Genomic DNA, 24,579 nt, shown 5'->3' on the forward strand with positions numbered 1-24,579 from the left:
GCAAAAGGACTCGCATAAGTCTACCATTGGGCAAGAATATAACAAAACACTGTTTCCTGTATCCTAGACCTAAACCCAATCCAATAAATTAGGTCCAATTTATTGCTAAAATTTTTGACCCAACGAATTATTTAGATGAGGTCGGATCTATATATAATTCAGTTCCAATCCAAAAAAAATGGATCCGAGATGGATCCAACTCAGAACAAGATCAGTCCAAATGAATTTGAAAGAATATTACTAAACAATATTTTCATTAAAATTGAGGGTGGGAATTAAATTTAGTCGACCAAGACTAAGCAACAAATAGCTTGTCAAACTAAGGACCAGATTTCAAAATCCCAAATCATTCTCCAAGGCTTTGCCTCTCCTCCTCTTACTTTGGATCTACTTATCGTAGCTTATCTAAAGTGGGGAGCAAGCGATGATGCCTCAATTATTCTCATGCTCTGACCATTTGGTCGCTTCATCAGTTACATCGACGTCATTTGAGTGCAATGGTAGACTAATGGTGGAAAAGTTAGTGTGTTGGCGTAATGAAGTGCTCTAGAGGCTAGAGGAGGAGGTGCCTCCATTAATGGTGGTGTTGGGTTTCCACGTGGAGTACTACTAGGACTACATGGGTAGGAAGACCCCTCCTCCATCTAATCTGCACACGGCTACCCCTCGCTATTCATGCACGGGCATTGTATCTAATTTTTTTTCCTATCTACAGTTCTCTATTAGTTCTTATTTATTACTATATAAGAAGAGAGAGGGGGAGGGAGATGGAGGAATTTCTCTTAGAAGCATTAGCGTCTGGGAGGAGAGAAGGCATCCAATCCCTCTAAGAAATAAAAGGGAGTGAAGAGAAACCACTAAAGGAAGAGAGAGAAACTAAATTTAATTAATTCAAAATGATGAAATGTAAGAGAGAGGATGCTTCGATTTTCTGTGACTTGATTAATCGATTGGATTTAATGAATTAGCAAAGAAAAATTAGGCAAGAGAGAAGAGAAGCAGTTATTATAGATTTGTGATCATTATTTTGTATTATTAAATAGTAAATTAGAATTAGAATACTGTAACTATGGTTAATACTATAACCTATGTATAAATATTATTTACTTGAGCAGCATTATGCAGAGGTATATTAGATATTTTACCAGGTACAACCAAAATCCAGGACGACCAAGGACTCTCACTATTTGCTTTTCAAAGTACTATAGATTGAGTAATCAAAATTTAAATTGGAAATACCAAGCAATAAAAAAAAAGGTAAAAGAAATTTATGAGCAAAAGAAAGTGCATCTCTTTAGGTAGCCAACACTTTACACTTCTCTTCCTCTTTTGCACTTTGGGTGTTGCATTTAGAATATTATTCGCTAGATACTTATGAGCTACCATTGTGCAAGCATACTCCCACAATGCCTCAAGATTATCCACACAAGATCACAAAGAGTCAGTTACTACCCAATTACTTGGTGGGAAGAGAACCATATAAAAAATATATAGTATTGTCCAATTATAAAATCCCTGGACCATAAGGTATTGCATACAAACTCCTTCAAGTAGTTTTGTAGATATCTCCTTGCCACACTCATACCATCAAAACAAATCCTCTCTTTTGTTATTTGTCTTCTTACAGTTATCCACCAATACTGATTTTTATTTAACTGGTAGGCAAATGGTAAGCGCATTCTTGCCAACAATGGCACATTAACAACATTAATAACAAATATTTTTTTGGCTCTCATCCCAAGTAGGGGTGGCAATATTACCCGATTATAGACCTATTTTAAGTATGTTTGGATTTGGCATAAATAGGTTCAGATTATTAATGAATCAACCTACCTTAATATGTTAATTTAATATGTCAAGTTCAGGTTTAGACTTTTGACCTATTTAAGACTTGTATTTAGCCCATTTAAACCTACTTAATCCATTTCTATCATGTGTAATACAACTCTATTTAACCCGTTTAAACACATCTAATATGCTAAAACCCTACTTAACTTGTTTAACACATTTAACCTAATTCGACCCATTTAGTAAATAGATCATGTGGGTTGGGTTGGGTTACCTATTTAATAAATAAGTTGGGTTCAAATCTAGATTTTTGACCTTTCTAATAAATAGGTCTAATTTGATTAACAAATTTTAACCCAACCCACATCCGACTTGACCCATATTTGACATGTTCTCCATTTATGGTAATACGTGGAGAATCATTTTGACCTACACGCGATATATTATATAAGGACACCATTAAATTTTCACTTTTGAGGAATAATCATGATTAACATATTATATATGTATGGATTTTCCGTTCAAAATTTTCAACTATTGAAAAATTTCATATAGCTCCCCTTACAACTAGCATTCAAAGCATCATAACATATTTTCATTTTGAAGATTTTCCAAGGATGGTTAGTATGGGTTCAATATTTTGAGAATAAAAAATAAAAGACATACACATATAAGAAAGAAATAGAAATTGTATTATAAAATAAATGTATTATTTAAACTTAACTAATTGTATATATGTAGACTTACCGCAACTGCAGTAAGAACAATATCATTCGATATAATATATTACTTTTTCTGCACCAATAATTTATAAAGAAAAACTTATTAGTGAGATATAAGATTCTATCTTATCAAGTAACCAAGTTCAATATTCTAAAGATTAAAAATAGATTAGAAACATATGTACTAAATATCAAATAAATGGAATTTCTATATCAGCAAATGACAAAAGACTTATTAAATATTACATTTAATAAAAGGGAGGTGCATGAGCCGGTTGAGAAGGAATTCGGGTGAAAAGAAACTTAAGATCTCATTCTTCATGGAATTAATATTAGAGAAAAAAGTTTTAATATTATATTGAGTAAAAGGAAAGTACTTGTTACTAGTTGAGAAAGAACAGGGGAAAAAACTAAAGAAAGAAGAGAAAGAAAAAATGAGCCAAATGAAAATGTGGAGAATACCAAAGTCCCACCTAATCATTTGATCACTTCTTTTTTCTTTACCTTTTGTCTCCTTGAACCAAAGAGAGAATAGGGGCTGTTGGAGCAAAAGAGAGAGAGACCTTTGAAGTTCTCTTCTAGGGCTTCTCTTGGCTCATTGGAATTAGTAGTAGCTCAATGTTCTCTATGGCTCCTCCAAATAGAAAAGCTAAGCTAGCAACAAGAATTCTAAATGAAATCTGCCTTCCTACCTTGTCTAGAATAGTCCGAGGCCATCCGCTCAAGGCTTCTCTCGCTAATCTATCTTAAATTCGAGAAAGTTGCCATGCTTTTTGTCTCGGAGTTTAGCAAAAGAGGATAAAAATTTTATGATATATACTCATTTTTTATTTTTATTTTTTGAATTTCAGAGAGGGTAGAACTTTCTCTCTTCTATTCATTTAATAGATAAGTGATTTGCATACTAGCGACATACTAAATGACTATCATAAATTAAAAAAAAATTAAAGAAAAATTGTTGAAGGCCATATCTTAGGTCTATATATGGAGCCCGTATCAAGGAAGCATTATGAGAAGAACAAATTTGTCCGCACCAGTGGACTCGAAATCTAATGGTTTTTTTTCTTTTGATCAAATTTGGTTTTAACACATATCAAGATTCCACAAATCAGAATTTCGATCTCTCTAGCAAAAACCACCCTATAAATTTTGAGGTGTGGTGATTATGGGCAACTATGAACTATTCCTTCATTTTTAATCAATCACAAGCATCTAGTAACTAAATATAGCATAAAAAGTATTTATATACAGCTACAAGGTTTTTGCTATACAAGTCGGGATACAGTAGATCGTGCCCTCCAGCTCAAGTTGGCACCTAACGCAAAATGAAGGGACTCGTGAGTCGTGAGAAACGCATGTCCTATGAAATATGAACGAGACGGCGTCCAAGAATCCTCCACATCCCATCTTGTGCTTGTCTTGGGCCGGTTTGCTCGCTGAAAACCTAGAGAGATAGGTTTTTAGGACTCATTTGGTTCATAAAACAAATTTATTAAAATATTTTTTTTGAAAATCTAATGCCTAGGCATATAATGTTTGAATATTTGGTTGATTATAAAAAAATAGAATATTTCAGAGTGGCTTATTTTTAGTTGAGCATTCACGTTTTTGAAAATATTATGTAAAATATCTATTATGCCTTTTAATAAAGAAAAATATTTTATCTCATTCTATCTAAAAGCTTAGGACTCGTTTGGTTCGCGAAAAAAGGAAAAAAAAAAGTGTGGTATATAGAAAAACAAAAAAATACTTCTTGTTTGGTTGAATTTTTTAAATGATAGAGATCGGAAAGTAATATTCCTATAGAAATAAGACTTTCATGTTTCATAACAAAGTAAAATCCATAGATGGTATAAAAAAGTTACTTTTCCACTAGTTGAGAATTAGGGTTCTTTTTTTTCTTAAAGTACTCTTGAGTCATCAAAATCCATAGGTAAGATCGTTCCCTTTATTAAAGGTATAATAGGTATTTCGTACAGCTTTTTTAAGAAAATAGATACTCAACTAAATATAAGCTACTCTGTAATGTACCACTTTTTCATGATCAACCAAACATGCCAAAATTATGTTCTCAAACCTCATATTTCTAGAAATTATCTTCTTAGAAAAAAGATTTCAGTCAAGAGAAATTATCTTATTTTTTTTTCTATGGACCCAGCAGTCTTTAGTTCCTTTTGCCTTTTGTAGCCTTCTTGATAGTGATATAGCTTACTGTGCTCATGTGAAAGTAGTTTGAGCAGCCAACCCACTAAAAAAAAAAAAGAAAAATTCTTCCATTGAACCAAACAAGACTTTAAGAATATTTTTTTAAAAAAAATACCCAAATTCCTAGTTTATAAGATTACACTTTCCTATATTTTACATAATTTTTCCATAAAATATAAAAATCTTATTTTTATAAAAAAATATTTTTTATTTTTTTCAAAAACTCCAATCAAAAATAAAATATCACTTCAGTTGATCACATTTTCTCCTACCTCCTGTCAGAAACCAAACAAGTTCTAAGTTCGCTGCATCAACCTCCGTACGTTCAGGTGCGTGCGGGTCTGATGTCACCTAACACTACACCGGCCATGAATCAATTCGGCATCAATTGCGGAAGGGACCATCAAATGCCCGCCGTGGACTCACCAGCGAGATCATGGGCTGACCCCACACGCCAACCACGTGAACTCCTATCCCTTCTCTACGCGTACGATTCAGTCCCAGTGACAAGGGGAGCAATAGCTCTCAAACAGTATGAAGAGATAACGTGAAGTCTGCAGTGGTATATGAGCTGTTTGTAATGCTAGTCTTGGGGCCAGACCACTGACAACTACTTTACATCACCTCATTTATTCTCCTTCGCAAATTGGTGCAAATTAGCTGCAAACCCCGCTGTCTTTAAGCTTCCCATCAGGGATCACGATGCCAAACTAATGGTGGTAGTAGTCGACAGATCTTCGACTCGTTTGTGGTGTGCACCGAGCTTAGAGCCGCCTAGAAGAGCCTTTTCTATATCTCCTCCTCGAGAAAGATTCGGCCACGTTAATCGAGTAGATCCGGAGTCGGAGACGCGCAGACGAGGACCGGCCACTGCTCCACCATATTCGCAGATTATTGGAGGAGTATGGTTCCCACCAGGCCACGCACGTCTATAGAGAAGCAAACGGTGTCGCCGACTGGATTGCTTCTTTTGCGGCTTACCACTCTAAAGATTTCATTTCGATGGATGCGGCTCAGTGTCAGAATCCATTATGTAGTTTTTTTGTTTTCTGATTTTGTTGGCCGCATTCATATCTGTCGTGTATGAGCCGCCGTTGTACCAAAAAATAAAAAAGCTTCACATAATTTGGTCTATAAAATTTGGCACCATACACATAATTTCAAATGTGAGTGTAGATATCTCTACAAAGCAGGGCAACATATATGCAATCTTTGAGTGGATTTTCTGAAGCAACACACTACCTAGCAGTCATTTTTGGTTCTACTAGATTGCTTCATGATCATAGGAATTGTTTTGTATGAGTAGGATGGATCACACATCTAGCACTTACGTAGAATCATTCATAAAAGTTTTTTATAGGATTTTCTTTTTTTTTAAGAAGTGCCCTTAGGCAACAAGCTTTAAAATGGAGGATAGCCCTTCCTTTGATAACCCTAACGTTCTAAACCCTAATGAAGACAGGATTCAATCTATGATCATTTAACCCAACTGTCAAAGATTTTATCAGCTTCATAAGCTGGCATTATCGAAAAAAAAAAACTGAAAAATTTAAACAAAGAAAATGAGGAGATTAGGTCCTATTTGAATTATGTTTGGACCAAAGAGATTTAGCTCTTAATCACTCGTCGTCTATTCGTATAGAATAGTTGGTAAGTGAGGAGTTGATTGGACGAGATGTCCAAAACTTAACAACTCAAGTGTTTATATGTCAAAATAGGTTCCAAAATGTATATCAAGTCTCATAGTATTAGAAATTCGCATCTTTCGTTAAGTGGCACTATAGCCAATTGCCAAAAATTATGGACAACTCTCCAAGCAGTAAAGATGCCAGAATGGAGGACTTTTATGAAGAATGATAATAATGGAGCTATGGTGGCTGTGATGGCTACAAGTAGATGCGGCAAATTGGACTTACATTGGGTTAGAGTTCATCTATATCATGTCTTTTAATTCTAGTACTTCTAGTCTCCCAACAAGCCCCATCTAATTACTGATTCACTTAATCATCAGCTTCATTCTGCATAAATAAATCCAACTTCTCATGACTCACAAGACACGAAGTATTTGGGGTCTCGTGATACACCAGGGCTACATGCTGCCACCCCTTAAAACTACTTGGTGACTTTGCTGCTAGATATCATAGGGCTAGCTAGCTTATTATAATTCATTTATCATTCTTCATTATGGCTCTGAGCATCTACAGAAGCAAATCCATACTTGCCAAGTAAGCTAACTTGGTAGGGAAGCAGAGGAGCTAGGCAGTCTGTAAAGTCCAATCAACCAAGCAAATTACTGATCCCACCACAAACTTTAATGCATGTTGGTACTTAATATTTATTTTTCTTAGCCTTTTGTTATCTCTCTACCTTGTACTGAAGTGATGGGCACCTCCCAAGCTTCATAAGAGGAACTCCTAGATTTGCAGTAGTTGCATTATATTCGGTCTAAAGCAAGATAATGTTCACCAAAAAACCAACAGCAAGACATTAAGAATCTCAAAAGGGAGGAGCAATTAGACAATCTTGTACTGAAAGCACCAAGTCTCTATAGCATGTCATTCATATCACCTTATCTTAAGATCACCCTAAATCCTTAAGACTTTTCCATTGTGGAAAGGATGGAAAACTTAGAAACACATGTCAGGACTGCATGTGTTAATGGATGAATTATTAAACTTGGAGACACAAAGTGGGGGCCACGAAGAAAACGGATCGAAGAGAGACTGCGAGTTTGTCAAAAAGATTAGCTGCAGAGAAATAGCCAAGGCATCCACCAAGTGGAACAGCTGTTCGTCAATATCCAAGTGCTCCTAAAACATGAAGCACGAGCAAGCAACTCGGGCAAGCAAAGATACTGGGCCCCGAGGCGAGAGATCTGTCCTCCTTGCCTTTTGGAGCCCCGGCATCGAGCGCGTGCGTGGGGCGCTGCGGGACGTCCACTTACAGCTTCACAAGGTGGTGAAAGATACGGCGCAGACCCGGCGGGTGCACTCCATAAAGCTTTGGGCCCCACGAAGGGGACGTACCCTTTATTGCCTCCAGGGGCAGCCATAGAGCTGCACCACCCTCCCTCCAATAGCCAATAAATAAAGTACTGTTCCTCCTTTGTTTGACACCTTGGCTATTCCATGTACTCAGAACTATTGCTTCATCTAACGAGGAGCACTAGTAGGATGAAAATATTTCTCTAAGAACATTGTATTGTCAATTTGTAGCATCAGATTGGTTACAGCAGGCGGGCTCAGGGCAGAACGAGAGAAAATCACCTATACGAGAAGCCTTCTCCGAGCTCATCGTATCATTCTAAAGAAAAATTCTTTTACAGTGATTGAGTGGACTCGTCAGGCTGAACGGCAGAGCGATGGTCATCCATTATTTAGAGATATCTAGAGATTGATATCCGTCTGTCATTCTATTCAGATTGTTAATGTGTATCGAGAGACAAACATAGCTGCTGACTGAATTGTCTCATTTGCTGTCTTTGTCCACACGGCATCTTTGTGTTATTTTATTTCTCTTGATTTTGTTGGTAGTGCCCATGCTCTACTTAAAAAAAAAAATTATAGCATTGTTATTGATCTAGTTTTATGTAACAGTATATAGTTAATATGCGAGTTTTATTTGTTATTTCAGTGCCAATATAAATATTTTGGCTAGGGCAGTCCATGCATGCATGAGTGTGGTGGGTCCTACCACAATATTGTGTGGGTAGAGGATTCGAGAATAAGAGTGTGTGGTGAGCTGGGTGATGCAGCTGATCCTGGTATCATCCACTAATAGGCTCAGATCCTCAGGGAACGGTCTCGTCAGCTAAGGCCAAGGGTTCTTTGTAGGACCCGCCCTTGTCGGAGCCATTGAATGGAAGCCAATGCCGGTGTCTTCTGTCTCCATGCCTATACAAAAAAAAAAAGAGGAACAGCATTGGAAACGCTGTTTCAGTCCACAATACAGTGCATCACGGTGGAGGCTTAGAAAAATACCACGTACCCTCGTACCAATTAGGCAAGGAGCACTCACGTTTTGAGGTTAGGGTTGATCCCTAGCTGGGGGACACATTTGAAGAAGTTTAGAATAAGAAAACAAGCGAGCACAGGCCAAGGGCTCGGAACCCAGCCAGGTGACGTAGAGCGTGTGCGAGCGCTAGGAAAACGCTCACGGGACAAGAAACGCGAGGGATCCCGTCTGTCGAGGAGACAGGTTGCCTCCCCTCCTCCTCCTCCTCCTCCTCCTCCTCCCCCCGCCTCTCCCTCAAGGTCCCAACCCAGTTCCAAGGCCATAGAAAACCACACCCGTATTGGAGCCATTTGAGATAGCCGCAGCATCTAGCACCAATTTAATAGTTATATGATCAGTAGGATGCCAATTGGTCGGGTCGGATGACCCAACCTGATTTCTTATTCGGGTTTTACTTTTGAACCCAAACTCGATCTGATAGAAAATTAGATTCTATCGGCTCGGATTAGGTTGGATCCACCGCTATAAATTTGATCCAACAGGTCATTCAGGTCGGATCCATGTATAACCCAGACCCAATCCAAAAAATTCGGATTCGGTTTGGGTTCGGGTCGGATCCGGTTCGGATCAACCCATCCATGGCTTTAGAACTTATTTTTGCACCTTCGCAGGCTGCAGCCCGCAGGCCTAAATAATTTTACAGATTCGGATCGGGTCAGGTCGTAGGATTGAAAATCCAAAATTACCCAAATTTCAAATGGATTGGATCGGGTCAGGTTGGGTCAAGTCTAAATTCAGTAAACCTTGATCCTACTCAAAAAATAGAACGGATTCAATTTTATGGCCCAACTCGATCCCATAGGTCCTTTAAAATAGATCGAATCGGATCTAAGCGGGTCGGATCAGATCAGGTCATAGGTCAATCTGACCCATTTGCAACTTTAGCCATCATCGTGGTAAAAAAAAAAAAAAAACTTGTCCTTGACTCAGAATCGGCTCAATTTTGGGCTCACCCATTAGCAAATGAACCGATCAAGAGCCAGACTTATAGCTCAACTAAAATAAAAAAATAAGGTAATTAGTTCAAAGCATACGAATTGTTTAGAGTCCGGGTCATTTACGTATCTAGTTATGGAAGGTGGTTGGGTGGGCTGACTTGTTGCTGCCTCCAAGGCTGGCCGGCTCGTGTAGGGAGATAGCTGGAGAACGTCCACAAGTCATGCGTTTGATTACTAAATGCCTCTCTCCCTGTCCGCCGAATAAAGAAAGGACGGGACTGCATCAAAGGAAAAGGACCGTGTCGGTAGCGCTCAATGCAAGGTTAGCCGATGACAGCGCCCAGACAGCTTACGCGCGCTTGGGTCCCCTTAAACCCCTACACCTTGTCCCCCTCCCTGTTCCACCCTCCACCTCTCTTCCTTCTTTCCTTTCTTTAATGCCACAGCTGCTATTTATGAACACAAATCCAATCAAGTTCTTCCCCTTTCTCCAATATACTCTCCCACTGATACTTGTTACATTTCATCTTTGGAAAGTAAAATAAAAGAAGGAAGCAGTACAGAAAGAGATGGAGTTGGAGCTCGGCCTCGCCCTTCCCAACAACCATTTGATGAAGGGGTTGGATCTTAATGATGGCAGCACGACCAATTCATACAGGAAGAGAGGTTTCGAGGAGGCATTTGAAGAAGTGATCCCTAAGGCTACTCTGCCTCTCTTTGTCCATAAAAATGGTGGAGATGGAGATGATGAGAATGACAGCCCCCAGCTTAAGAATTCCCCCGAGCTTAACAGGTAATTAACTGCGTTCGACTTTAGAGCAGACTGTTGCTTGTTAATGGTGCATTGTTTTTGTTCTGATGGTTTGATAATCTCATGCGAAAGCATTAGTGGAAACAGAGCATTGGTGGGGTGGCCGCCGGTCAAACACCCGAGGAGGAGGAGCGCAGGCGGTGGAGCAGAGGAGAGGTGGAGCGAGCACTGTGGGAGCAACAGCGACGACGGTGGCGGTGGTAGAAGAGCCAAGTGTGTGAAGGTGAAGATGGAGGGGGTGGCAATTGGGAGGAAGGTGGACCTCTCTCTGCATGACTCTTACGAGGAACTCTTCCACACGCTCAACCAGATGTTCCCCAACATGCAACATGGTATCACATCATCATAGTTTCTTTGCTTAAATTCTTATTTTAATAATAGCATGCACATTCTCAAATAATACATGGAGTTCAGAGTTGGGAATTGGAGGTTTTGCAGGGTTTGCTCATCATCCTCATCATCATCGTCGTCGCTTCATGGTCACGTATGAGGATGGAGAGGGAGATTGGCTGTTGGTTGGAGACATGCCTTGGGAGTGAGTTCATAATCTCCATGTTTTAAATCACAACTTTTGCCACCCCCGATGTTGAAACCACTTCATAGATTTTGATCATTCCTCACCAAAACTACAGCATACATGGAAAAGCTGTTTGCAAAGTGCCCCCTAATAAGTTCCCAATTTAGAAAAATTATTAATCGGACCAGATCCACCCTTGAAAACTACATCCATAGCTATTACATATAAAAAAAAGAAAAATGGGATTACTATTGCACGTGTTGCTTTCAAATTGGACTAGTGCTGTAACGTAGACCTGGTCCAACTAATAATTTCTCATTAATACATGCAATTGACCGAGAGAGCCATGGCCGGATATCTGCAATTGGGTGTGAGTGAAACCCAGCTGGATGGATTGCCTTCTTTGGTATTCCCAATTCGTGCACCTTTATGGTGCATCTCAATTGGTCCCAACGTACATGCACTTGAGCACCCAACCCCACATATTCCTGCTCGCAGCTCATTCAGATTCTATTATCTATTTAGGTCATGCTTTTGGGGTTTCTTACTTGTTTTCCGTATTGTTTCTGGTGATTGTTGCAGGGATTTTATCAGGTCAGTCAAGCGTCTCAAGATTTTTAGCTAAACAAGTAGTCAACCAGAGATCTTTCTTGGTCTATAATATCTATATGGCTGGCCTACATGAATGTTTCTTCTTTCCTGCATTTATGTAACCTCTAGAACTTAGTATGTGTTATGGTTATGGTATGTTCCTGTTGTTGTTACACATAAGTAGCTACTTGTATATTTATAAAAATAGAATCTTGTAGGCCCTACTTTGTTATTGTCAACTTAAACATTATGATAGCTAGGGCATGTTTGGCAACACTTGGATTTGGCGAAACAGGAAGAGAGGAAGGAGGAGGTGGAGGAACAAATTGAGATGGGAGCAAGAGATCATGTGGCCCGACTTTAGGGGGATTAGAAAAAAGACCTTAAGAGGTCCTTTTTTTTTCTTCCAGCAATGCTCCGTTTAGTCCCTCTAGCTCGCTCCTCTCTGTCTCCTATGACTTTTTCTTTGTCAATGATGGGTTATTGCCAAACATTCCCTTAACCTATATCTTTTTTTGGGATAAAGTCTATGACATGACTGTTTTAGATTTTTTGTGAAGTAGTTATCTAGACTATATTGCATACAATTTTCATCTGGATGTTTAACTTTGGTTGTTTTAAGAATTTGTGCATGTCCAAAATCTTAAAACAACCCTACACATTAGATTGGAAAATTTAGTGTGTTTTGGAAAGTAAAATCATGCATTGTTTTATTAGATTGCTTGTTAGTTTGGAATCCAACCCTACATATGCGCGATTGGTTGCCATGTCCCTAAACACGTACTTCTAGGTTGGGGATGATCTAATCTGAAAGAAGGAAGAATTTTTTCAATCCACTCAATTTGAATTTTTCAAAAAAGTTTTTAAAAGTGAAAAATTTGATGAAAGTAGGATTTAGATCCCCTTTTCTTTTATTGATCGGCATAAACTAAGTTACATAGCCTCTATTTATGCTAGTGAGGTCTATCTTGTTTAATTCAGATTAGATTCTCTTTAAGTTCTAAAAGAACTAGCTTTCCCAAAATAAAATGACCAGTAGAAATACATATAAAAAAGCTAAAATTTTACAGAAGATAGATCTCGATTTTTATATTGACTTTTCTTTCTATCACTCCACCTAATTCTTCTCGAATTGAGAGATATGCTTGGTTAAAATCTTTACTAAAAAAAAATCAATACAACCAATCCGTTTCAAAGCCCAAATATGGAATTTGGGCCTAATCTCTTGGCGCACATCACCCTTTAACACGAGGCACTTGTCATAAAGCTCGAAAAGTTTATAAATTTGAAAAAAAAAATCATCTCATTCAAGGGTCATGATAGATGTCGCCCTTGAATTTTGTCCAACCCTATTTGTAGTGATCAAAATAACGCACATAGAGTCCAATGATGCTTTTGAATTATGGGATGTGACATATAACATCACAAATAATGTAATATCATAGTATGACCATACTTAAGTTCTCAATGAATAATAACACCAAAGTATCCTGGCATCCTCGTTGTCATCTAAAGTTCTCAACTTCCTTCACTCACCAGGTAAAATCTGTAAAATAGAAAGGGAGGCTACATAAATTTTATCAATCACAAGCAAATTAATTTTATGACCACTATAGATTAATAGACAATAAAAATCTATGATCAATAGAGTAACCATGTCACTTTATGAGAGCCTGTTCCCACAGCCATCAAGGGCAGAGGCAAGGGGAAGATAGAGAGGTTGTGGCATAAGTGTGAGAGAAAGAGAGGGAGGGAGATGGCTTAGAGGGGTAGCTCGGCCATCCGCCAGCCGCCGGTCGGGGATGAACTCCCGTCCACTGTCCATGTGGAGAAAGGGGAATAAGAAGAGTTTGGCAAATAGGAGAAATCCCTTTACATTGGATCACTCAATAAACCCAAATCCCTATTTCTGAACCATTTTTAGACTGGTTCAAAACTACCCAAAACTAATGAACCATTTTGGTTCGAATTATTTGCCGGTAGATTTGAAACTCTAAGCCCTACATCAATTATTGGGTAACTCCACCATAGGTCCATGTTGTGTCTTTTGCACCTAAGAAGGATTCACCTTCCTTTGCACCATTAACCATTGGATCACCCATTGTACAGATCTCAAAGCACTCAGAACTCCATCATTCATCCATCTGCACAGATATTAAAGCAAGCAGTGGATGATCCAAGAGTGGATTCGAGCAAATTTGTCGCAAGAGATAAATATCAACCCCTGATGGATGGTCAAGACGGGATAGATATGTATATAAACAACTATAATATCAATCTCTACCATTCTCCCTCATTCCACTATAGCTTCCACGTGTTATAGTTGTCTTTTTTTCTCTGTCGACATGTGTCCTTTATGCTAGCAATCATCTTCTCTGTACCCACAATGGTTCAGGTTTGACCCGATCCAACCTAGCTCATCACCCGATCTGAATCAAGATTTACAACTTGACTACCGAAACTTCATCTCGATGCAGCCAACTCTCTTCTCCTTTCTTCAATGCGATTAGGGAATTTGCCTAAAGGTCTAAGTGGATGGCTAAGGTGGTGACGAAGTGAGAAGAGGTGGGGGAGAGGGTGGCGAAGGGGAGAAGGATGGAGGGTGGTGGAGACGGAATGGAGGATAGTGAGGGCACAACGGAGGATGGTAGGATGCAAAGATCTATTATCATGGAGGCGATTGTGGCCAAGGCAGTCAAGAGCATAGACGTGATTGGAGGAGGTAGAAGGAGTGGAGATGATGTGGAAAGTAGAGATAAATTAGTGAGCCTTGGCATCTTTTTCTCTTTTAAGGAATATGATTAGATCGAGTTCATCGAGCTATCAAGTCAAATCGGGTTGGGTCATATTTTAGGTGAGATCATGACCCAATCCATTGACTGGTCATTATGAATGATCCCATGTCTTTGGGCATTGCTAGAGTTGTTAGCAAAGCTTGTTGTAGTGTCTTTGTTATATAAAGTAAACTGTCTTCATTTGATTATACTACTTGTAGCCTCATTTAGGCCCCTTCTTTTTTTTTTTTGTTTGAGATTTTGGTTTTCACCTTCAAGGTTTATGTATAAAGAATAATTAGACTCTGCAGTAGAAAAGGAGATAGAGCGTAAACCCCCAATTGGCTCACAAAAACTTTGGAATGAAAATGATTAAACTCTATAGATTCATTCCAAGAAAAGTGATACAAAATGCTGATAATAAAAGGGGTTTCATGCTTGTGAAATCTGCAACAATTATGCCATTCTCTATAATAGGATCCAATTCTGATGGGACATTTATATGATATTTGTCAGTACGAGACAAAATTGTAGAAAACCACAATGCTCTCCATGCTCCTCTTTTTCTGGTGAATGCTTGTGTGAGTAGGAGCACCTAGGTACAAAATATGAAGACATAGCAAGTTATAAATAACAATGCCACTATTTATTCCCATTCCATCAATATGTAATTTGTGTGGTTAATTTTCTGAATCCACCATGTTCTCGTGCTTATAATAAACTCCAATATCAGGTTGGACTCATCAAAGTTCTTATCATATCATGTGATGCAAGGGAGGAATCCATGTTTCCATACCGCTTGGATTCTGCAAATTTATGATTTCTTTGAGTTAATCTAATATGCCAAGATTTTTTTTAAGAAAAGCACAAAAATATAATAAGAAAATCAAGAAAGAAACTAAATATAGATGTTGAACAATTTTACATTCTTCATGAATATGCAACAAAAAAAAGATAGAGGCATAATTATTGCACAAATTGCAATGTTAGGTGTGCTATTAAAAAATATGTTAAAAATTTTCAAGTATATGCTAATAGCTATATATATTATAATTCCTTTGAGAGTGTTCTTAACAACAACATACTGTGAACTTGCAAGCAAAGAATTTTTTTATTAGTATATGATAATTTGTTTCATATTTTCTTTGACAAATTACCATAATGAATACCATCTTTGGCAACAGACGCTCTATAGGGTTGCGATCCTTAAATGCTAAATAGAGCCCTAGACAAAGTGTAAATAGTAATTGGATTCAAACTCATATAAATTTTTTTGATCCAATTATCAAAGAATCTTATTAGTCATTTGAAGGAGTGATGCAAGATTTGGATGTATTCATGCTTTGTTGAAGAGTGTTGTCTCTTTGACATTCTCCAAGAGGAAAAATATTATTAAAGACAAAAGAATACCATGATCATCTTGTATAAGACCTTGCTCCAGTGGCTTTAATTATATATGTTCATCCCAGAAAATACTTGCACAAAATATTAGATGACCAAAAGGACCACCTTTTTGTGTTAGATTTAAATAATTTTTGCTATGGTGCTTAATTAAAATAGCAAGAAAGCTAGCCACGCAATGGTTGCCACTCAAAGCCATAAACCCAGACTTTACTAGAACTCCACCAAGACCAATCTAATATTTAGATCTATAAGTATGCCCGTAAGATAAACCACAGAACATTTCAAACTTTGGTTTGAATCTAATACAAGGGTGGCTAACTTGGACATATCATCACCATCATGGAACACATTCAAGTATAAAAATGAAATATATCAACCTAACCCAACCAACACCTAATATTTAAATTGGTATAGTGTTACTCTTGTACTTTCCCCAATATCATATTTTCAGAAAAATCTAGTATTGTGATATAACTTGAGATAGATAAAAAAAATAAAAATAATCAATAAGTTTGATAGAATAAAATATCAATTAAAAGGACAATCAAATCATCATAGTTGTACATCATATTTTAAAAAATAAAAATATGGAAAATAAAATAAAATAAAAGATGCAATTTGACTTCAACCTGACTTATATTAGACCTACCTATAAAGCATGACCTATGAATTAGATATGAGTCTAAATTAAGATGTGACCTCAAAATGGGTTAGGTATGGATTTCACCTAATTAAATCCAACCCAATTTGATCCAAATAGACCCAATTTGATGCAACAACAATTAGTTAAAATATATCTAACTTGGTCGTGGCCTAGATGAAGCTTAAACATAGAGTGAACATGATCTAAATCTACTGAGTGTTGGATTGGACATAAGTTTAAATACTAGGCTCAAAATTGGATTAATAAGATCTTATGAGGTCAAATTATTGTACTAACGTAAGGCATGATATAGAAATTATTGTAGATGTAGAAAATCCATGTTTCAAGTAAATATTTTGTTTTCCAAAAATATATCCTCTTTGAGCCAAATTAGATTTTTCATTGCACATCTGTCCACCAATCTAACCATATTTATCTATACCTCAATGGTCTCTAATCAACACATCCATATTTAATAGGTATTTCTAAAGCATAAAGTTTACTTGAGCCAATAGAACTCACTAGTCTTACCAAGCTAAACATGTTTATGTTTGGATGGGTTGGCTTGCCTCTTCTTCAAAGAGTCTAATTTAAAATTTTCCTTTTTAATTTAGGCAACTAATATATAGGTAAGGAAAATTATTATTCTATTTAAGAAAGGCCAAGGAATACTATTAAGTATATTATAATATATCTCTTGTACATCCAATCACATGGCATATACGGATCTATCTAATCAAAGATAATTATCATTCTATTTTAAGAAATATAAAGAAGCATTGTTTATGAATTTGTAGTATAATCCTTTTAAGTCTAATAGTATGACATACAAAGATGTCCAAAATTCAATGTTTCCATTCTTAGGTAAGGGATACTTGTTACCTGATCTTGTTTATAGTATATCTAATTCTACTCTATGGGATGCCAATAGTTATAGTCTAGTGGATGCTATTAACAAATCAAAGGGCAAAGGAAAAGAGAGATGTTATATCGTGTGATTCTTGAGTCTTATGTAGCAGATAATTAAGGATTCACCAGCATGTACTACTTTATCTCATGTTTTCCCCTGCATCATTCATGTCCCTTGGAGCCATATGGCTAAAATTTTTTATTTCTGTAATTGTCCATTTCTCTATATCACGATAAAGTAATATCAAGGATATGGATGTCCATACTGATATCAAATCCAATAGCTCCTTTCGATATTAGACATAATTTTTTTTCTAATGATTCAAACTGTTACTAATTTTTTCATTCATATCACTTGGTTATCTAAATATAGATAAAATTTTTATTTATAAAGATTAGATATCTAAAAGCATGATTTCATATTTCATTAAACATTTAATTCTAAAACCATTTATTTTTATAATTTTAATTAATTGCAAGTTTTCTTTCTACTTAAACCAAACTATCTTTTTTACTGCAGAAAATATCACATACACACCCTCAACATGCTTTTATGGGCAGATAAAACATCGAAGTTACTTTATTTTAAAGTTAACTTTATTTTCATTAACTATTTTTTGATAATATTATATCTTTAATTTGATTTATTATTTTTAAATACAAATTTTTATGGTTAATAAATTTTTTTATTATATACATCATACATTGCATGTGTTTAAACTTGTACTTGATTGGGCAGCAAATTTTTTCTTAATAATTCATACTTTATTAAAAATAAAGATTAGTTGGGATTATTACATTTAATGGCATAGTAAAACAATTGATGACATGGGTTCCTTCTGTTTTTCCTTTTTTTTTTAGAATTTTGCTGATTTTAGGGTAGAGAGAAGAGCTTGCTCTTTTTTGTCAGTTTACCACATGTAGAAAGTCTTAAACTTGGACTTGTATAGTTGCTATGATGGTCTTATGAGTTCTCTCATGCCACACTAAAAACTAATTAAATTCTCTAAAGGGTAATATTTTGGATGAAATAAATACTAGAACCTTTAGGGGTGAGGTGCCAACCGATTATGCTAATAGCTGTTGTCAAGGTTAGCATACATTAAAATTAAAATGATAAGTTTAATATCATAAAAAATTATTGACTTTAATTTGACACCTCTTTAGAAAATCTTACCTGAGCCCATATTGCCGATTGCCTTCCATTCCCATTTGATTGTGTTGCCATATGCATGATCTATAGATATTCATCAATGAACAAGAATTGATATGTACTCATTTTTCATTAATGTTCCCTCATCTCGAATATTCTTAAACTCCTTTTGCTCCTACTCAAAAAAAAAAGAAGATATAATTATAATCACATATCCAATAAATCAACCTTGCAATGGTAGTCTGTGTTATTTTTCTTTGTGACATTATCGCAATAAAAAGATTTAGATTGGCTTCTTTTAGCACTTCGATCATATTTCTCATACTAATTTAGTGTGGTGTTCCATCTTTATTATTCAACCATTGATGATGGTAAATTGGAAAATCCTCTAACCCAAAAAAAACATTGTAAGAGTGTGGCAAATCAAAATATTATGCTCTAAAAATGCATTAAATCGTAGTAAATTATAACCTAATTGTTGCATCCCTCTTGCATTAGATGAGTTATCATATTTAAAATTGGAAAATTATTTTCGTGAGTCCATACTTGGCTTATTTGAGTGCCTAATGGGTCAAATCAATGAAAACTCTTGGGGGTAGGATTCCACCTTGATTGATTTTATATTGTCAATAATTGTAGAATTATCCCTTTTATGAGTCTCAATTATTCTTTTCTTTTTTATCTTCTTTCTAGGACTTCAAGTGCAACTCTTTATCATGAGCTAAGGATCACATAATTAGTACAAGCATTGCATGCTTCTCATTTTTGCTTTGATTAATCCATAATGAGCTTAATGGTAGGTCAATATGAGATCCATATTCAACCAACGGTATTTTTTTTTTCTAAAGAAAAAGTATAGACTTGATCAATGTAGGCTTAGGTCTACACTATCATGAATAACATCGTGATTTCAAAAAGTATAGTGCATATATCAAATTACCAATCATAGATTATACCTTTTAATTTCTATTAAAATCAGATGTTATTGGAACAAGAAACTAATATTAGGCAATAAAGAAAAGAAGAAATAAAATAATGCAAAAAATAGGAAGTAAGTGATAAGGAGAGAATAGAAGAAATGAAAACAAATACTATCTATTAACCATCTAATTGAAAATACTAACTAATACATGTAGTGCAATTTAAATTAGCATGTAGATCACTAAGAGAAACTAAAAGGAAAGAAGTAACAATATTGGACATCCTCCATAAGCATCATGTAATCCCTAGTTGATCATCTCTCTTTTTGCTACCATTGCCCAATCCCTAATTGACTAGCCTGACTTTCCCTTTACCAGAAATATTATCCTACAAGAATGGCAATTTTTCCTATATTGGGAGAATGATGAGGTATTCAAGAGAGGGTTTGCCTTAAAAATTTTCAACACTGCCGTAATATGAGTGATGCATTCTTGACATCCTCTCTTTTCTACTACATCTTGAGCTTGTTTGAGTGGATTACCAAATCGAATAGTATGAGGGAAACCAATTCCATTCTCACATAGAAATTAGATCATCATCGTTAGATGAAATGATTATATGAGAAAGCAAGATTATACGAAGGGGCTATATTAAGTCCTAAAGCTTAAAGACATAGATATCAAAGGGATTTTATATTGAATATTACTTATTTCATAGATCTTTAGAGGATCCATCAAGCAGTACAGTCCTCTTGCAGTACCTTCTACTTTAATTGCAACTAAGACATCAAAAGGAAAGCATCAAAGAAGAACATGACTTAAGTCATCATGAAGTATAAATGAAGGAAAGTATAATAGAAGATAATCATACCTATTTTCATTAGATCTTGTCCATTAAGCTAATATCATAAGTTTAACAATAGTACCATCTTGTAACACCAACTTATAACTTACAAGGTTTAAAGTACTATGCCGTATGCCTTATATGCTTGTATAAGCATCCTCACTTTTTCAAGACAATGAGCACCCACTATTTCTAGACAAGCAGCATCGACTATATCAAAACTAGAGGCGCCCATTATTTCATGACCGTTAGAGTTTCGTGCATCAATATAATTTCAATGGGTTTGTATTTCTAGATACACATGTTGATATAAAGTTTTTCGCTTTTTCAAAACCAACAGTGCCTCATTATTTCAAGACAATGAGTATATATCTCAAGACAAGTGGCGCCCACTACTTCAAGATTAGGGGCGCCCACTACTTCCAGATTAGGGGCGCCCACTACTTCAAGATTAGGGGCCTACTATTTCAAAACTATAGATACCTAGGGATTCATTTATCACTATAATTTCAATGGATTTATATTCTATGATACACATGTTAACAGAAACTAAATACACACACATACACACATATACTCACATATAGCTAGTGAATAGCATAAAAATAACTTAAGCATAAAGGCTTGCAGATATAGGTGAATATATTTTGTCCCTATTAATTTGTCATGCCATATGAGTTTGTTAGGTTAGTAAATTTTGGTAGCTAGCAATAGAGAAAGATCGATTTAGGGATCATTTGTTGTGATAGTTGTGTAATTTACTGAATATGATTAATACCTTTGTTATTTTCTTAAATAAAAAATGTTTTCAAAGTATAAGATATTCATTTCTATAGAAAGAAAATTTTTGGTATTTATCTCACACAATTACACCTTAAAAATACTTTAATATGTGAAAGAAGAAATTGATGATCAAAATGGTTAACCTAAAATTGATGGAGATTAGTTTATGTGAAACCATGATAGTAAGACCATGCTACTTATATCAAACTTGCACTTTTGCAATAAGTACCATCAAATCCATACGTAAGATATTGAACTTTCCTTCAAAAAAAATATATATATTTGTCAAATAACAACATAGTTAAAGTTTTGAGTTCGGCCTAACTTTGTGTCTCTCTCAACGCTTGTCTATCCTAAATTCATATTACATTTTAGTAGCTACTAGACTCTTAGGAAAATCTGAATCTAGCGGAAAAAACCAAGGAACATATCCATCTCGCACTACTTCCAAAATGCACAATCATGTAGATCATTAACATAATAATAATACAAACAATAGTAGTTGTAGACACCCCAAAGCATCCTCTATAAAGCTTTGGGCCTAAAACCAATAAGTGATCAAGCATCTAAACGAGGCTACTTGGTTTTGTCAGACCTTTATTTTATTACACCTTTTCTATTTCAATTTAATTTAAAATAGTTAGAATCCACCTCATCCCAACTTCAGTGGATTAATTATACATTCAATTGAGCATAATTGAACCCAATTGTATCAATTAATTGATTTCTCCAAATTTTCAACCCTAAATTCCTTCATTTCAATCTAATTTCTTCCATTTCATTTCATTTCATTTTCAACCCGATTGATATACTCTCTGACCAAATCCACCTTTAACTGACCAATTTTGAGCTCAATTAAGAAAAAAATCCTTCTAAGTCTACTAATTTTACTTGAATCAGCTAACTCGATTTATCCCTCAACTCCACCTTCTTTCCATCTAAATTGATGATTTACGGACTAATTACTTAAGCATGTTCAATTTGATTAAATTCCATGCTTGCTAGTTGATTAGACCCAACCCAATTTAATTTTGATCTAATTTAGGCGATTTTTGAAACTATCAAAACAAACTTAAATCAAGCTCCCCTCCCTTCATAGCCTAAGTATCTCTGTTTAAATTTCATATTTTTGGACATCTCTATCCCCACCAATTAAAATCACCCATAAATAGTAAGAATCTATCAACATTTTCTGAAAAATGAAAAGGTTTAAGGATATCTAATTGATATGATATTTGTGAGATCTAACTATCTTTCCCTTTAGCCACTAATTAGAGGGAATAATATCAAATCGAGAAGAGAGCATCAAAACTATCCAATCTAAAAGGAGCAATAACAATTGACATTGGTCTATTTTGGCCCACCAAATATATATTTCTTACATTCATTTCCTTAATAGACAATGTCCCCTCTCTACTAATCTCAAAATAAACTATCAAATGTTATAGTCTTGTCTCTTTTTGCACTGCTTTCAATCCATGTTATAGATTTATATGTTAATAACTTGAAAAGCATTCCATTCATGTAATTGACTGATGAAATCATAAGAAAATATTAATGACTATTATTAGAAAGTTGCTTTTGAAACTATCACAATGTACTTCGTAGATTGGTTGTCATAAGCAATTATATCGAACATTACTCAATAAATTTTATTTTTAAGGCCTATTTGAATGGAGTTATAAAGTATTTGTTGATATCCAAGGTGAAAAGACTAGGAGAAGAAATTGCCACGATCAAAAAATCTTACATATTGCAAAATGTTTGAAAAAATGGCATGCTAAATTCATTCTCAAAGTTGACCTAGATAAAAGTAAACAAAAACTAAAAACAATATAAAATGCAAGACAAAAGGTGAATTAAAAAAATAGTTTTCCACAATCTGTAAACTCACCATCATTTTGTTCATAGGCCACTCTCAATGCCACATTTCACAATCCTTGATTTTCTAGTTTATATTAAAGGTCTTTAACAAATAACAATAAAGTAGTACAAAAAAAAAAACAAATAACAATAAAGCGATCTCTCTCTCTCTCTCTCTCTCTCTCTAGAATAGACAGATAGATTGATACCAGGAAAAAAACTCTCCAACAGAATACAAAAGAACATAAGCAAAATCTAGATTGCTAGCCATTCCTAAGAGCATAAAACCAAAAGAAAAATAAGAGAACCAAAAATTTACAACAATTGAGCCTGAAACCAGTTCACCATGAAGTTCATAGGCTAGTTTGCTTGAAAAAATACGAGTTATCCACAAGAAAAAAAAAGGAGCAATCCATCTTTCAAAGCTCTGAAGAATGGGATGACAATTAGAAGAAGATCGTATCCAAGATACTGATGTAAGTGAATTCCCTCCTGACAAGATCCTTATTACATTCAACACATAGAATCAAGAATCATCCACCTAAGAATTGTCTCCTCCACATTTCAGATCACAAACCATTGACATTGATCATCAACTTTACATGAGCCATCAAAATTAATATTAACGCAGTCAAGTTCTGAGGGTTCCCAGTAAATACAAGGAGCTTTGTGCAGGGCATTCCTGGAGACCATCAGTGCAAGTCTTATTAAAATTGTGTGGTGGGTATATGCCACAGGGTCCAACCCTTTTAGGGGACTTTAAGTTCATAGCGGCCTATTATGTTCCACAAGGCCCACACTGTATTGGGCCTATTTTGTGCCATGGGTTCGGCCCATGAGGATTGTCCTAACTTAGTGAGATGGTATTGGGCTGGGGAGAAGAAGCAAAAGAAGACAGGAAGAGATTGGGGGGTTCCTCTGGGTTTTTGCTAGAGAAAAAGCTAGAAGAATTCTTGTAGCCAAGCCAGGAGAAGACTTAGAGATCAGAGCAAGGAGTTCCATTCTTAAGTCTAGAGAAGCTTGGAGAGGAATCTCTCTAGGATAAGGGCAAGAAAGGGAGGTAATCTTGTATGCCTCAATCTATTGTAATACCCCAAAATGTAGGGCAAAGTTTTGGAAGATTATGCTTTTATTATATGATTATTATAGTGAATTCTTCTCTTATTGTTGTGTGGTAGTGCCTTTCATGTGCTCAGTGATATATCGATGACATTTCTATTATGTCACTTGCTTTGTTTTCTCTATAATTCTTGGCTGGTTATGGTTGTTTTTGGCCTATTTCATCTCCAACAGGTATTGTTGGTGCATGTATTCCATCATTGTAAAACTTAGGTCTTGTCTCATTCCAGCAGTTTGCACAATTTTTTGCATTCCCTTGCATAAATTCAGAACTATCTCTGAATCCCTGGTTTTTGTTGAGACCTATTCTGCTACAACTTTGTGTTTACAGCAGAGCCTGGGTTTCTAGACCTTTATATCAATAACTTTGGGACAAGAAAAAATAAATCACTAATAGTCTCAATTCCATATGACACCTAGAGGAAGTACCAAAACCCATGCATCTACTATGTAGCAAGTCCTCAGTAGTAATACCATGCTGAATAACCTTCCAGATGAAACAGCTAACTTTGTCATGGATCTCCTTTGCACCACCTTCTCTCATCAACGTTCCATTATACACCTCGTTGACTTTTATTTTG

The 24,579-nt window shown here is 35.8% G+C and overlaps 1 protein-coding gene across 6 annotated transcripts; it reads left to right on the forward strand.

Annotated features, from left to right (window-relative positions):
* Positions 1-10,059: 10,059 nt before the first annotated feature.
* Positions 10,060-11,818, forward strand: LOC103721008 (auxin-responsive protein IAA9-like). Of its 6 annotated transcripts, none has more exons than XM_008811023.4 (4): positions 10,060-10,460; positions 10,557-10,810; positions 10,893-11,013; positions 11,578-11,818. In XM_008811023.4, exons 1-4 carry the CDS (start codon positions 10,237-10,239, stop codon positions 11,618-11,620), a joined length of 642 nt encoding a protein of 213 aa, XP_008809245.2. In that variant the 5' UTR covers positions 10,060-10,236; the 3' UTR covers positions 11,621-11,818. The 6 variants fall into 6 exon arrangements, with proteins under 6 accessions (XP_008809245.2, XP_008809247.2, XP_008809244.2 ...); XM_008811025.4 differs by having other exon boundaries at positions 10,061-10,460; positions 10,566-10,810; XM_008811022.4 differs by having other exon boundaries at positions 10,065-10,460; positions 10,551-10,810.
* The last annotated feature ends 12,761 nt before the right edge of the window (positions 11,819-24,579 follow it).

This window comes from Phoenix dactylifera, chromosome 1 (genome assembly GCF_009389715.1).
Source record: "Phoenix dactylifera cultivar Barhee BC4 chromosome 1, palm_55x_up_171113_PBpolish2nd_filt_p, whole genome shotgun sequence".
Taxonomy (NCBI): Eukaryota; Viridiplantae; Streptophyta; class Magnoliopsida; order Arecales; family Arecaceae; genus Phoenix; species Phoenix dactylifera.

Excerpts from the sequence above, each read along its gene's own strand:
- LOC103721008 (XM_008811022.4), top strand. The coding sequence starts at position 10,237 with ATGGAGTTGGAGCTCGGCCTCGCCCTTCCCAACAACCATTTGATGAAG. Across the intron at positions 10,811-10,892 it reads GTTCCCCAACATGCAACATG|AGTTGGGAATTGGAGGTTTT; the intron begins GTATCACATCAT and ends CATGGAGTTCAG. Across the intron at positions 11,014-11,577 it reads GTTGGAGACATGCCTTGGGA|GGATTTTATCAGGTCAGTCA; the intron begins GTGAGTTCATAA and ends TGATTGTTGCAG.